At 43.0% G+C, this 16,158-nt stretch overlaps 1 protein-coding gene across 1 annotated transcript in view; it reads left to right on the top strand.

The window, feature by feature from the left end:
• The window catches only part of PDE3A (phosphodiesterase 3A), a 344,335-nt gene that overhangs the window by 318,714 nt on the left and 9,463 nt on the right, over positions 1–16,158 (top strand). The window contains exons 10-14 of the mRNA XM_054988597.1: positions 6,666–6,777; positions 8,838–8,951; positions 10,915–11,114; positions 12,997–13,200; positions 14,657–14,812. Of these exons, the coding sequence (XP_054844572.1) occupies positions 6,666–6,777; positions 8,838–8,951; positions 10,915–11,114; positions 12,997–13,200; positions 14,657–14,812 (786 nt within the window). The remainder of the gene's footprint in view (positions 1–6,665; positions 6,778–8,837; positions 8,952–10,914; positions 11,115–12,996; positions 13,201–14,656; positions 14,813–16,158) is intronic.

The raw sequence follows: 16,158 nt of genomic DNA, 5'->3' as shown, positions 1-16,158 counted from the left end.
TTCTTGATTCAAACTGGGAGGGGGCAGGTGGCAGAGGGAAAGAGAAAAGTTAAGATAAATTAACTGCATGGGCCTTGCACCCTAAAACTTACAGAATGATGTAAAGTGGAACTGACGTGCTCCCCGCAGGGAGCATTTGGCTTCAAAAGTCAGCACCAACAGAGAGCCTCTTTCAGAGTATTTGAAAAGCCATCTCTGTCTATTGCAAGGGATGCTCAATTGATTTAGAAGTTGTATTTAAAAGAAATAAGCTAAAAGCATCCTTCCCTAGTACAATGGAAAGCCCTTGAGTGCAGTACCTTTCCAGCAACATCTATTAAAATTCAAGAGAGACGAATCCATGTGATGGAGGGGGTGGGGGGAAGAATCTCAATTCAAGATGGAATGGCAAAACCCTTTCCAATCGACATGCTGTTTTGTGGCAAGCTGTGTCGTTAGGTAATATCTTAATTTACACTTACTGTTCCCCTAATAAAAAAAAACCCTGCAGGGATAAAACCAGTTTTGTTTAGAAAGGAGGTAGAACTGAAGGCTGCAAAAATAGAAAAGCAATCAGATGGGTGGCTTAAAATTAAAGCTACTTTCCACTGCTACCTGTGTCAAAAGAGTTGAAAACAACCCACTCCAGAGCAGAGGGTCAGATTCCAGGAAAACATGTTGAGATGATACTTCAGGAGGCTGTAGCTGTAAATGAAGCCTTTGAAAGTGTTTCACGACCGGGTTGGATCAAACCAGAGTTATTATCTTCCATGTCCTTCTATTCAGTGGGATTAAGCAACTTGGGGAGGAGAAGAAAAGAGGTACCCCATGACCTTAGGATCATAGAATCATAGGGTTGGAAGGGACCTCCAGAGTCGTCTAATCCAACCCCTTGCACAGTGCAGGAAATTCAGAACTACACTCCCCCCCCACACACACACCCAGTGACCTGTGCTCCATTCCCAGAAGATGGCAAAACACCGTAAGGTTCCCTAGCCAAAGTGGCGATCGGCATTACCCCGGGCATGTAAGAAGGGGCCACAAGAACTAAACACTGATGTGACTCTTCCTGCCCTCCCCCTCATGATCTGCCTATCACAGGTGGCCATCTAACCTCTGCTTAAAAACTTCCAAAGAAGGAGAGCCTACCACCTCCCAAAAAAGCCTTTTCCACTGAGGGTCCACTCTTACTGTCAGGAAGTTCTTCCTAATGTTTAGCTGGAAACTCCTTTGATTTAATTTCAACCTGTTGGTTCTAGTCTAGTTGGTTCTAGTCTAGTCTAGTTGGTTCTATGACTGATTAATTAACAAAATACTCATATCAAACCTGAATTCTCCCTAGAAGCTGAAATGACAAAACTGAGGCTATCGTACTTTGGTCGCATCATGAGAATACAAAACTCTCTGGAAAAGAAAATAATTCTAGGAAAGGCAGTAGGAAAAGAGGCAGAACCAAGATGAGATGGCGTGACTCAATAAAGGAAGCCACGTCCTCCAGTTTGCAGGATCTGAGCAAGTCTGTTAATGATAGGATGTTTTGGTGATCTTTCATTCCTAGGGTTGCCATAAGTCGAAAGCGACTTGATGGCACATAACACACACACACACAAGTTCTTGAAAAGAGCAAGAGCTTTTTCATTTCTCACAAATGTACCGTGGAGATTTTATAAGGCAAGTTTCAGGTGGGTAGCTATGTTGAACTACAGTAGAACAGCAAGATCTGAGTCCAGTAGCGCCTTAAAGAGCAGCAAGATTTCCAGGGTGTAAATTTTAAAGAGTCAGTTATCCCTTCATCAGATACAAGGGAGCTTTGATTCTCAAAGACGTACCCTGGGAATCTTGTTGGTCTTTAAGGGGCTACTGAACTCGTGGTGTTTAGGCATGGCTTCTGTGTAGGAGTGACTGATATGGATTAGTGACATCAGAGTTCCACCTATTCTCTCTCTATCTGGAATATTATTTCTAGAAAAGGGTTTCTATTGGAACAACCAGAAGGACTGATGGGTTTCAGCATCTTCCTTACCAGGAAAGGGGTTGGGGCTTTCCATATAATAACAATAACAACAACAACAACAACAACATTCAGTTTATATACCACCCTTCCAGACAATGCCCACTCAGAGCAGTTTACAAAGTATGCCATTATTATCCCCACAACAAAACACCCTGTGAGGTGGATGGGGCTGAGAGAGTTCTGAAAGAGCTGTGACTAACGCAAGGTCACCCAGCTGGCTTCAAGTGGAGGAGTGGGGAATCAAACCCGGCTCTCCAGCTTAGAGCCCCGCGCTCTTAACCACTACACCAAACTGGCTCTCATGTATATGTAGAGAGGAAGGACACTATATATATGTAGAGAGGAAGGACACACACACACACATATATATATATATACACACACACACACATATATATACACACACACACACACATATATACACACACACACACACACACACACACTATCTATATATAATATGGAGGAAGGACACTACAAAAAATGTTTTGTCCTCTCCCATAACTCAGTCAATCAAGTTGACCAGCAGTATCTTCAGGACTAGAATTGTTAGGAGGTAGGGAGGAATTCCTTTTTCCAAATATTCTCTTATTTAGATATATCCATTGATTCCTCTTACTATCTTTTTTTTCTTTTTTAAGATCAGGACTTCTCTTTCATTTCTTCTCAGAGAGAAATCAAGGCACCCTTCGGTGCTCTTGCAATTGTTTTATGCAGGGCTTTTTTCTGGGAAAAGAGGTGGTGGGACTCAGTGGTGGAACTCAGGACCGCACAATGACGTCACTTTGGGTCAGCTGGAACAAGGGGAGAGTTCTTTAAAGTTTAAATCGCCCTCGGCGAAAATGGTCATATGGCTGGTGACCCCGCCCCCTGATCTCCAGACAGAGGAGAGTGGCACAGAGGACAATCTCAACTCCCCTCTGTCTGGAGATCAGGGGGCGGGGCCACCGGCCATGTGACCATTTTCAAGAGGTGCAGGAACTCTGTTCCACTGCGTTCCAACTGGAAAAAAGCCCTGGTTTTATGGTATGTACCCAGGGTGGTGCTTTAGCGGGAAGATAGGAAGGCTTGGACGACATTGCTTGCCTCTGATCATCTACAGACTCAAATTTTGCAGCACCTCCCTCCCTGTACCTTCAATTTTCTCTTTGCGCAAAAAGGAACGGAATAGAAACTGACTCCAAATTCCTAAAACGAGGAAAAGAAAAGGACTGTTGGATTTCAGGGAGAAAGTGGATAAAGAGAAAATAAGAAGATTTCTCTTAACAACCCTATTGAGGACAGTGCAATCTAAGAAGAGTTACTCCAATCTAAGTTCATTGATTTCAGTGGGCTTAGGCTGGAGTAACTCTTCTTAGAATTGCACTGTAAGTGTACAATCATTTGACAGATGCATATATATATTAAAAACTGCACAAAACAGGAAGGCATAGGCAATGTAACAAAGAGAAGCCAGAGAGTGGATGGATTACTTCTTTGGCAGCCTCTTTCTCCCTTCTCCCTGCCCATTGTTTGCAACATTTAATACAAATATATCTGCCTAACTGATGTACCGAACTTGCATCTGATGAAGTGAGCTCTGACTCAGGAAAGCTTATGCTAGAATGAACGTTTTTAAGGTGCCCTTGGACACCTGTTTTAAATTAAGATGGTTGTTTTGTGGGTTAGCTATGAATTGCTAAGGTTTGTAGATCATGTTGCTGTCACACGGATGTTGCAAGGAGTGCAACAACACCTAGAGACTCCTTTGCAGACTGTGCCCCTGCCTCTGAATTGTTATGTATTGCTTGAGTAGAACGAAGGCTCCTGAGGCCTACAAAGCTATTGGTGTTTGGGTGCCGGCACAGCCAATCAGAACTGTCGCTTTGTAGTCCAATCACTGTGCTCAGAAGTAGTTCATGCAAATGAAGGATTCTAGCTGCTTACATTGTATTGGTTGTTGTAAAAGTGGGAGTGGTTTCTACAAGTATAAATTGGCTACTGTTGAGCCTGAGAGCCAAGCCACAAGTGATGCCTGACACAGGTTGGACACTTGTCAGCTTCCCTCAAGTTTTGATGGGAAATGTAGGCATCCTGATCTTGCAGCTTGACTCTCCGACTGCTGTCCAATGGACTTTTCAACTGTCACTTGTCCAACATTCCGCCAAGCTGCCTACATTTCCCATCAAAACTTGAGGGAAGCTGACAAGTGTCCGACCTGTGTCAGGCAGGAGGAGGTGGTGGCAGCTACAAGCATTGCCAGCTTCAAGAGGGGACTGGACAAATATATGGAGCAGAGGTCCATCAGTGGCTATTAGCCACAGGAGATAGATGGTATTCTCTTTGTGGGGAGGTGGTGCTCTGTTGTCTTGGTGCTGGAAGGAAGGCAGTGGGAGGGCTTCTGGTGTCCTGGCCTCACTGACAGTCCTTTAGATGGCACTGGATTTCTAGCCACTGTGTGTGACAGAATGTTGGACTGGATGGGCCACTGGCCTGATCCAACATGGCTTTGCTTATGTTCTTATGTTCTTAGGCGTCACTTGTAGTTTGGCTCTGAGTCTTCAGTCTGTCTGCTTCCAGTCTCCAATAACGATGTTTATTAGAATAAAGAGCTGTTAATCTCAATATACAATAGAATGTCTTGAACAGATAATGCATACACATTCACATCCAAGGCTTTCCCAGCTTGAATGGGACCCTCTCTCCACAGCTGTCCTCCCCTCCTGTTAAATAACATGAAACAGAAGGGGCATCAAGAAGGGTTCAGGAAAACCACTGGGCCCAGTAATCTTTCGGGCTGGCAACAGTGACAGAGACCTTTTAGATGTCAGACATGGGACCAAAAAGAGCAAATACCTCCCTACCTAAGATCAAGTGATTATGTTGGAGAATTTAGGGTTTTCAGACTAACAATTTTTCCTTCAAATTTCCCTTTTGGAGATGAGTACACTATCTTATGAACTAGCGTACTACCTGCAGGGACTTTTGTTTTATTACTTTAATGCAAGGGCATATTTAAGAGAGCCAGTTTGGTGTAGTGGTTAAGAGCGGCAGGAGTCTAATCTGGAGAGCCAGGTTTTAATTCCCCACTCCTCTGCTTGAAGCCAGCTGGGTGACCTTGGGTCAGTCACAGCTCTTTCCACCTCACGGTGATTGTTGTGAGGAAAATAATAACATACTTTGTAAACTATTCTGAGTGGTCATTAAGTTTCCTGAAGGGTGGTATATAAATCAAATGTTGTTGTTATAATTATAAAAAACACCAAGGCTGAGATAGCACTGCTGATCTACCACCTCCTTCTTCATAATGGGATAGAGCCATACAGACAGCTGGTTTCGGAGAACTGTAGAAATTGTGGTGAAATTTGAGCCATATGTTTTGGTACTGTTTTGCATTACTCAATTCTGAGATGAGGAGCAGATCAAAATAAATCTGATTTCCTTTGATCAGTTGATATTCATGATGGTACTCCTGCTCTTGGCATCCTGGCTATTTGGCAGAAGGTCTGACCACAGTGTCAAAAGATTTGCAAATATTGCAAAAATTCTGCAATATCAGAAATGTTTTGTTTCTGCTAATATAGAGCAGAATGTCTTTATAATAATGTCTTTTCATATTTTTGTCAGCTGTTTCAGGGTTTTTTTTCTTTTAGCTTTGTAGATTCATTTCCAAGTTGTATGCTTTGTACATACAATGTACATGTTATGTATCATATATGCATAATACATCATGCAGATGGATTGATGAACAAATAACATTGGGAAATCAATGTGAGGAAGAAGGAAATGACATTAAAATAAAATAAAGAATGGGGAATTTGAGTCAAACAAGGAAGAAGCAAAATCCAGCTGTGGATTTTTCTGGTTTATTTCAGCAGGAATAAGAAATTGGAAATAATATGAAATCTGCAACGGACATAATACCTACTAGATTTGAGAAATGAGTTCAAGGGTTTTATGCAGGGGTCATTTCGTAGAAAAAGAGCTGGAGGAACTCATTAGCATAATGTATTAGCATAACTAATTAGCATATGCCACACCCCTTGCCATCATTGGAAGCGTGTCATTAGCATGACTGATGTGCATATGCCACACCCCCTGACATCACCTATCCTGGCTGTTTTGGACCCAATCTTGGCCATTCAGGGCCGAAATTGGGCCCAAAATGGCAAAAAGGGCTGAAAATGGCCGAAAAGGGGCCCAAAATGGTCAGGATCGGGCCGCTGCTGAGTGGGAGAGTGATCCACCACCCGTCAGAGGCCTGATCTGGGCTGCTTCGGCCCCAATCCAGGCTGAAACAGGCCCCAAATGGCTGGGATTCAGGTGGGCGGGGCCACCTGACATGTGACCTCTTTGGAGAACTGCCGGAACTGTGTTCCGGCGCGTTCCCCCTCGAAATGAGCCCTGGTTTTATGTAATTGTGAGTCATAAAAAAATTAGAGAATCCGTTCTTTTTTCTAGAACACTTAGTTAAATTCTAAGCAGAGTTACTCCAGTCTAAGCCTGTTGATGTGAAACTTGTTTGAAACTTAAGAGGAATGTCTTGTTACATAAATATTAAAGGTCTTAATGCAGAATAGTTTGATATGACATCTCAACCTGTATTATGTGTTCTGAAATGTACTTACAGCTATGCAGGTTCTTAGATAATAATGTTCTAAGAATTGCGATTCCTGTTGCTTTGTGTGTTCAGGTATCCTACAGGCTTTTTGAAGACATGGGTCTGTTTGAAACTTTCAAAATTCCTGTGAGAGAATTTATGAACTACTTCCATGCCCTGGAGTGTGGCTACCGAGAGATTCCTTGTAAGTAGAACAGGCGATTGCCCCATAAACTATATTGGGCCTTTCTTCAAAGAACAAGCACCCAAGGCTACTTGCAACCAAAAAGAATAAAATATTATAAGGCCATAAGACACTCTATTAAAATACCATAGAAAACTATAAAATACATCATACACATAATAAAATTCCGAAAATACCAACCTAAACCAGACTGTGGCTGACAAAACATTTCAGACAATTAACCCATGAAATGCCTGCTTGGCCTACACTCCCCAGTCCCTTGAGTCACTATATTCAGAAGTCACATTAAAAAACAACAACAACAACATAACCCACCACCTTTCATTTGTGACAAGAATAAGCCTGGTAAAGTAGTTTGCTTGCATGCTTCCTTCCCCATCCAACATGAAGATTTCCAAATTTCCTGGTTCAGGAAGTCTGCGACCAAATACTTCAGCCAATTCAAGTTAGTTTCTCACCAGCAAACCAGTCTTCTAAACTGAGATTATATCATGGTGTAGAAACCTCATTTGTAGAATGTTGGTTGAATGTAAATATCGCAACAAATGAACGTTATCTCGGCTATAGACGCAAGGGGAGGAGGAAACATATGCGGCAGATAATGAGCTGAATTTCTTGTCATGAACAAACAGCAGTTTGTTTGATATTGGAAAATAGTCTGAGAGTCTCTCTACGTGAGGCATCTGACACGTGAAGAACACGTGTCGGGAGATGCAATGGTAGCCTGGAAGGGTAGTTTAAAAAGACAGAGCTGGCGGCAGGGCAAAGGCTTTGCTATACACTGGAGCTGTGTGAAGGGGCTGTGAAATGCCAGAAGGGAAACTTCAGCCCATTATAACCTCTCCAGGTCCAAGCCTGGCTCTGGAAGGCAGCTTTTCCATTCCTTCGCTGCCCTCTGGTTGCGATCCCACACAGTTTTGGACTAGAGAAGTGAAATTGACAGCCTTCCAGGAGATGAAGATGAATATAACAAACACTCTTAAGGAGCAATCTCCGCCGGCTCTGTCTTTTAAAACTACGCTTCCTGGCTAACATTGCATCACCCTACACTTGATGAACACGGGCTGAGGCATCTCTTATAGAGAGACTTTTTATCTCTAAGCTTAACCTTCCTCAGAGGGTTGTGAACACAATGCGCATCATCCTGTGCTCCATAGAGGAAGGGCAAGAAAAACTGAGATGACCCAAAAGAAACAGGAAGCAGATGCAGAAATAAATCAATAGTTTCCTGCTACGTGAGGATAATTGATATTATGTGGTACCGTACCTATTAGAAGGTAGTTTCAGGTGGGCAGCTGTGTTGGTCTGCAGTAGAAGTGCAAGACTCAAATCTGGTGGCACCTTAAAGACCAAAAAGATTTCCACAGTATTTTGTATCTGGCAAAAATAGCTTGACTCTCAAAAGTTTATACCCTGGAAATCTTGTTGGATTTTAAGGAGCTACTGGACTCAAATCTTGCAATGGTAGAAGGTGCTTAACTTGAACTAGAACCGGTGCTGATGAATCAGACATCAAGTGAGCAACAATGTCAAGTCAGAGTAAATGGAAAGGTAGCCCTGTCCTGTGGACACTACCAAATTATTCAACCAAGTGACAGGCTAACCAAATGGTTGGCCAGCACAATCAAAGGGTGGGATCCCGTATTCTCCCTGATGCAAGGAGCCTTCACGGGAGGCACTTCTTGAGTCAGGTAAAGACTCCTTGCTGCATGCCGAAGCACTGCCATTAGTGGAACATATTCACGGGAGTTGGCTACATTGCTGAAGTCTTATAGTTGCAGTAAAAGAAATGGCTCACAAAGGCCCTTTCTCCCAACCCCCAGCCCTTTTTTTCCTCTGTGTGTTCCTGAAATAACCATATACATATGTGCTACTATAGAATTCTCCTTGGACAAAATCCCCAAAGACTTCATTATAGTAAGTGTGCGATTCCACCCTAAGTTAACCCTCATCTTAGCAGTTGGCTTTAGTTGATCTGGGCCTAAGGGATTGCTCTTCTCTCTGTCCAGCAGATGGTGCTATTGGCCTCTCACAGAACTAACCTTTCCATGTCCTTTCAGATCATAACAGGATCCACGCCACTGACGTCCTCCATGCAGTTTGGTACCTTTCCACCCAACCTATACCAGGACTCCCAACTGTGATTAATGACCATGGATCAGCAAGTGATTCAGGTACATGTATTGATATGCCTCTTTATTGATCCAGAGTGAATTTGATAGAATTTTATTGACCCAGGGTAAATGGAACTGATTTGCACTTGGTCAGAAACTGGACACTTCAAAGGAGTGTGCATACAACTGCAGAGGAGAAAGTTCATAGGTCAGCTGGTTCAATCCTCTCATTCTGACCCTGTAACTAAACACCCCAGAAAAATGCCATAAAAAGAGGTATGGAAAAAGTTGTAAACAGCCATATTGGTGCATGCAGAAGCCAAAAAACAAGATCAGAATCTGTATAAACGACTTTTATTAGGATCAATCAAATCTACACAAATTATTTTTGCAAGGTTATGCTCACCAGAACTCTTCGTTGGGCTGGATGTTGCGAAATTTAAACAGAGGGGTGGGGAGCGAATTTTCAGGCCCCAGTGTTACTACCTGATCTTACAAGCATCTTCTGTGAAACGCATGCAGGCGCAAAGCTTTATTGCCAGTGCTAGGTTACAACACATTCGATGGGAAGAGCCTGCATTTGATGCATTCATCCACTCTTTGTAAAGAGATTATGTAAGCATGTTAAAGTTTCATGACAAATATTCTGTATCATGGGTGTGTGCATACTCAGCCTCACCTACCACCCAGCCATGAAACAGCCGGCATACTGGGACTGTGTATGAACCAGCCATTGTAAGCTGAAGATTAAGGAAGAAATTTCCCTTTGACAAGTGTTTGGAGAATTGCAGAGATCACTTGGGAAAATGGTGAAATTGCAGTTGGTGGAAGATAAATGACACTGACGTGGGCGGTATTAATTCTGCCACAGTTCTCACAATAACAGTTGATAGCCTTTTTAGGCTATCAGCAATGGAATGGCTTCCAGTGAACCTTGTTTCACATGTGATGCTGTTGCATTATCTGGCTCCCTTACCGTTGTGGTCATGTCTGAAATTGAACCAATGTGGGTGAGTGGTCCCCTACGTCTGTACTGCCTGGCTATACTGGTGGCCCTGAATGGGCAGAAAGAAAGGATATCTAGGATATATTGTAGGGAGGGGGTCTCAGATGCTTCGCTAATGGTTTAGGGACCATAGACTTCACCGCTGTGTTGCCTTATATATTATCTGTTGCTTTTAATATGTACTCCCATATACTACCTGTGCTTCATGTTGTCTAATGTCAGTCCTAGAACTGATTATGTTCTGTTTCAGTATTTCTTCAACTCTGTATTGGATCCTTGCTAATGCTTTGTTTATTTACCCTATGGCATTATTTATGGAAATGTCCTTGACACTGTATGGAAATGTTCTTGATACTGATTGTACTAACCTCACACTATGTAATCTGCCTTGAATCTCAGTGAGAAAGGCGGACTATAAATGACATCAATAAAAATAAATAATCAAATAAATATATAAATAAATAATTGCAGGGAAGTGACAGTTTTGCAACTGTGGTAGGTATGAATCTGGCTATAGTCCCATTGAAATTCTGGGGGTATTACGCAGGGTCATTAGGCTGAGCAACAAAGTCAAGATCTGTGGTTGTTGTGGATTCTCCGGGCTGTATCGCCGTGGTCTTGGCATTGTAGTTCCTGACGTTTCGCTGGCAGCTGTGACTGGCATCTTCAGAGGTGTAGCACTGAAAGACAGAGATCTCTCAGTGTCAAACTGAAAAGTTCATTGCAGTTCACTAGTTCGGGTTCATCGTCGGCACCAAACCACGAACCACCAGTTCATTAAATTTTTTTGGTTTGTGCCCATGTCTAGTCTCTATTATTGCCCCCTGATGCTATGGTGGCAGTGAGGAGGGAGTTTGACGCTGAGAGACCACGGCGATACAGCCCGGAAAATCCACAACAACCATCGTTGTCCGGCCGTGAAAGCCTTCAACAATATAAAGCCAAGTTCTTCTTCCTCTCCAGTTGATATTCATAAACAAGCCTCAGCAAATGTGCCTTTGTGGTTTTTTGGCCCAGATTCTGACAGCGGGATCACTCATGGTCACCTGGGATATGTGCTTTCGAAAACGTATTCGCCGACTGATGACAGCTATGGCTGCTTGGCTGGCAATATCCCTTCTCTTGAACTCATGGCCCTTTATGTAGCTGCTGCCATGCATGACTATGACCATCCAGGAAGAACCAACGCCTTCTTGGTTGCAACCAGTGCTCCTCAGGTAAGGACGTCTGGCTTAACCAGCTGCTATTGCTCTCTTACACCTGACTCACCGAGCTAAATGGAGTCTATCAGCCATGTAGGGTCCCATCAGTAGCTCAGTGCCTCTCCCATTACATCTGTCTTTCTGGAATTGCAATAATACAGAGGATGTCAAGCAGGGCTTTTTTTCTGGGAAAAGAGGTGGTGGAACTTAGTGGGTTGCCAGCACAGGGGGCAACTCTTGGCGGGAGGTGGTGCCCCTGGTACCATATGTGTGCACGCAAAGTGTGCGCATGCTCCCAGGACCAATGACATCACTTTGGATCAGCTGGACTAAGAGGGGAGTTTTTAAAAGTTTAAATCGCCCTCGGCAAAAATGGTCACATGGCTGGGGGCCCCGCCCCCTGATCTCCAGACAGAGGGATGTTTAGAATGCCCTCCGCACTGCTCCATCGGCGTGGAGGGCAATCTCAACACCCCTCTGTCTGGAGATCAGGGGGCGGGGCCACCAGCCATGTGACCATTTTCAAGAGGTTCCAGAACTCCGTTCCACCGCGTTCCAGCTGAAAAAAAGCCCTGGTGTCAAGTACCTGGTAGAAAGGTATGCCTGCAAGGTGGGTTCCGTTTGACTTTTTAGATACAGGCCTCCCTCAAAACCAGGACTGTGTGCGTTCCGCAATTCCCAGACACAGTCAGTTAAAGCAAGTTTCTAAGTTTCCAAACGTGAAGATGAAAATTTGTGCACGTCGCTGTTAGTCCATCCCCAATAGCAATAGAAGCAAAAGTGACAATTCTGGTAAATGTGCTTATTTTGCATGGCAGGCAGGGAAACTTTCTGGTGGGCCACTACCCCAGAGGGCCGCTACCCGAGAGGAGCAAACATGACAACTAGCAACTCTTCCAGAGCCAAAGGGGGCCACTCATTTCAGTCCCTTCACAGGCAAAGGTCATTGCTGTCAGTTCACTACTGTGCTTTCCTCTTGGCAGTTGTCAGGAAGAAGCAGCGGGTGAGCAGATACCTGTTGTAGGCACAGCTGAGCTGAGTAACCCCTGCAGCACCGTTTTGTAGCACCACAAGGACCGCTCAGTTTGACTGGCTGCAGTGTTACTTTCATTCCCCGGTCCACTCATATACAGAATAACTCTGGCGTTAAGCCGCAGTCAGCGCCTCTATGCTTTACCCAATCAGACACAGAGGCTGGAGCAAGGAGGATGATCCACCAAACTTTTATTGCAATGGAAGGAAAGGAGAACCCTAGGCAAGTTGATGCCAAAAATTGTTTCCTCCGACCCTCCCCTAAGCAGAACAACTTTTATAGCAATTATGCCATCAAAACATCAGTGTAATTAATTATAATATGATTGGTTCACAGATCTGTCGCAGTTAGAAATTTTAGTATGCATGTCACCTTTTAAAGTGCAAAGTCAGCTCCTGTTACATTGTGCAGGTGTGGCCATACAGAATAAGCTATTGTTTAGGAATGTTACCCTTTTAAGCATTCCTTTGCCTATGTCCGACACACACAGTGCTTGCTTATGCAGTTATTTCTGAGACAGAGCTCTGAATTCTTGCAGTCAGCACCTAATGTAACTAACAGAGCAACCAAGCAATTGTATTGCTTATATCAAACACATAACCAAGAAATCACTGCTGGTATTAGGTCTATCAGCATTCAATTAATTGTTAATTATTATAGCTGAGCTTGGTTGTGGTATCACTGGTGCTGATTTTTTCCACATGTGGTACAGAATAAGCACAACACTGCTTAAAACCTTTGGGAAACCAACCTAAACACCTATTTTTAAAAATATCTTCCCTAGAAGAAATCCTGTAGTTATTGATCTTGTAATAATAAGCCTTCTTAGGCCTGTTTTCCTAATTGCTTTTGTTCACTCTTTAGGCCGTGCTGTATAATGACCGCTCTGTTTTAGAGAACCACCACGCTGCCGCGGCCTGGAACCTCTTCATGTCCAGGCCAGAATACAACTTCTTGGTCAACCTTGATCATGTGGAGTTCAAGCACTTTCGATTCCTTGTCATCGAGGCCATTTTGGCCACAGACCTGAAGAAACACTTTGACTTCGTAGCTAAATTCAATGCCAAGGTAAACTCAATTCTCCAGGTGTCTCTGGATCCCAGATCTTTAGAGTCAAGGCCTGGAAACCTGGAAGAAAAAAAGGAGCCCTACCTCCTGTTCTTGTGAGATTGATAGCAAAGACAGGGAATGGTCTGAAGTGGCCTGGAATGAGTGCCATACTGTGTTAAGATCCAGAGGAGTTAGCCATGTTAGTCTGTAGTAGCAAAATAGAAAAGAGTCCAGTAGCACCTTTAAGACTAACCAACTTTACTGTAGTATAAGCATTCGAGAATCACAGTTCTCACAGTGTTGCATCTAATGATGAGAACTGTGATTCTCAAAAGCTTATGCTACAGTATAATTGGTTAGTCTTAAAGGTGCTACTGGACTCTTTTCTATTATACTGTGTTAAAGATCACTTATCAGATTTCCCAGTGGAATACTTTAGCATTCAAAAGCAGCTGGGGCAGGAGGCGGGGGAAGAAGTTTTAACTCTTTTGCGTCTAAGCCATTTTCCCTTATTGAAATAACCCCCCTCCCCAGACTACTATTAGCTGATATGAAAAAAGAGGTGACTTTCATTTGCCTGTCTTTTTTCTTATTGGGCTAATAGCAGCCTGGTTGGCATTTGTGGTTGGGGAAAGAAATGGCGTGGCAGGGGAAGCTTCTAGCCCAAGAATCTTTTAATTTGCAGTATTTTAGGCTGCTCGATATATATGCTATGTGGTTAGGCCCTGGCTGTTTTAATGATGCTGGCTTGTTTTTTTCAGTGGCTTGTTTTAATTGTATTGACTTTGTTTTTAATGGCTTTGTTGTATTGTCTTAATTGTAAGACACCTTGAGCAGGCCGTTAGAGAGCCAGCCCCCAAATGTTACAGATAAATAAACACAATTTTCACAGCACAGTGTCCCAGCCCATGATGAGCCCTCCTCCTGTTGTTTCGGAAGGCAGAACTGTACATCAGAGGATTGAACGATAGTTCACTAATATAAGTCTTGGGTTGGAACAAGCAAGGGAGATGGATGCTTAGCAAGATTTAGACCGTTGTTCAAGTCCCTCATTGCAATGGAGAGATTGTATGGTCCGGGCTATAAGTTGGGTTCCATTCTCATGGACAGTATTTCCCAGCAATTGCCTAGCACTGACTTGTTTCCAGCAAGTGTGTAAAGTGCTGTTGAGTCACAACTGACATATGACGACCCCTGCTGGGACTTTCAAGTGAGAAGCAGAGGTGGTTTGCCCTTGCCTTCCTCTGCAGAGTCTTCCTTGGTGGTCTCCCATCCAAGTACTGATCCTGCTTAGCTTCTGAAATCTAATGAGATCAGGCTGTACTATGCCGCCTCCTCCCCATAATACGTACAGGGCTATTGTAATAATTATTATGATAAAGTAAGTGAAGAAGGCTCTCTTAGCATTATCATCGGTTATACTTGTGGCTATAACTAAATCAGAGCATTCACTCTGTTGATGTGTATCTGCCAGGTGAACGACGATGTCGGCATTGATTGGACAAATGAGAATGACCGCTTGCTGGTTTGCCAGATGTGCATCAAACTTGCTGACATCAATGGGCCAGCGAAATGCAAAGACTTGCATCTGCGGTGGACGGAGGGTATTGTCAATGAATTTTATGAACAGGTGAATAGCTGTAGTTACTGGGCAGGGCAACAGGATCCTGCTTTTGTTCACCTTTGACATAGTTGCTGATGGGACCTGGTGTTGTAATTATGTAACTTATTCCAGTTTGGTGTAGTGGTTAAGAGCGGCAGGACTCTAATCTAGAGAGCCAGGCTTGATCCCTCACTCTTCCACTTGAAGCCACCTGAGTGACCTTGGGTCAGTCACAGCTTCTCTGAGCTCTCTCAGCCCCACCCACCTTACAGGGTGATTGTTGGTGGGATATTAATAACACACTTTGTAAACTGCTTTGAGTGGGCATTAAGTTGTGTGGAAGGGCTGTATATAAATCTATATTATTATTATTATTATTATTATTATTATTATTATTGGGTCATGTGTAATTTGGAATGACATTCAGTTCATTTTACTATTTATTGATAGTTTTGTGCCTGCTGTAACTTGCCTTGAGTGTTGTAAAGTAGAAAGGCAGATAACAAATATTTTAAATAAATAAATAAAGTTGTTCCCTTGTGCCAAATCAGAGCATACTGTATAACAGACCCAAAATGCACTCATCAGGATACATTGCAGGAGATAATTGGTAGTATGTAGAGAAGATGTCTTCCAGGAGTTTATCTCCCCTGTCATCTTACTAGAAACCCAATATATACTTCTAAGGAATCTTCTATGTTTTCCCAAGATCCCTTTGAAAGCCACAGCTATAGATCACTAGAAATCTTCCTAAACTTGCTTAAGACAAAGAGCTGAATTCTTAAACTGATGGATCCCAAGCAGAAAATCTTTATGCCATGAACAAAAGCCCTGAGTTTATTTTCCGTGGGCATTGGTTGGCCCTGACCATTTTCTGTAAACTTTTTTTCCCAATAGGGGGAGACAAAGGACTAGTTACAATGCCTAGGCACAATGTTTTATGTCAATTTGGTTGATGTTACAAGGACAATACAACGACAATACAAGGATTTCATTTTTCTTTTTAGTTATCCCTGACCAGTTAAACTAAGGTGTGAACTATGCTCCTTTATATAAAAAATCTTTGCACATAGAATATTAACATATCAAAGAAAATATTAGGATAGAATTTAGTTTTCTGTGGCAAGAATGTACATTGTGGCTCTTATCATGAGAAGCGCCACCTGGTACAGACCGAAGGAATGTAAATTCATTTTTTAAAAAGCAGCCGTTTAAACTATTATAATGTTATTGTTTAAACATTAATTAGAAATAGCCTCAGGCACAGGGAGGGAAATTGACCCCACAGATTCTCCAGATTCTGTCAACTCTCAGTAACACGCTCCCCTGTTCGTAATTAGCCTTTTCGTTCAACCGTTTACAATATAAAGAGT

The sequence above is a fragment of the Eublepharis macularius genome, chromosome 9 (assembly GCF_028583425.1).
Source record: "Eublepharis macularius isolate TG4126 chromosome 9, MPM_Emac_v1.0, whole genome shotgun sequence".
NCBI lineage: Eukaryota > Metazoa > Chordata > Lepidosauria > Squamata > Eublepharidae > Eublepharis > Eublepharis macularius.
This window is presented reverse-complemented; position numbering and strand designations above follow the sequence as displayed.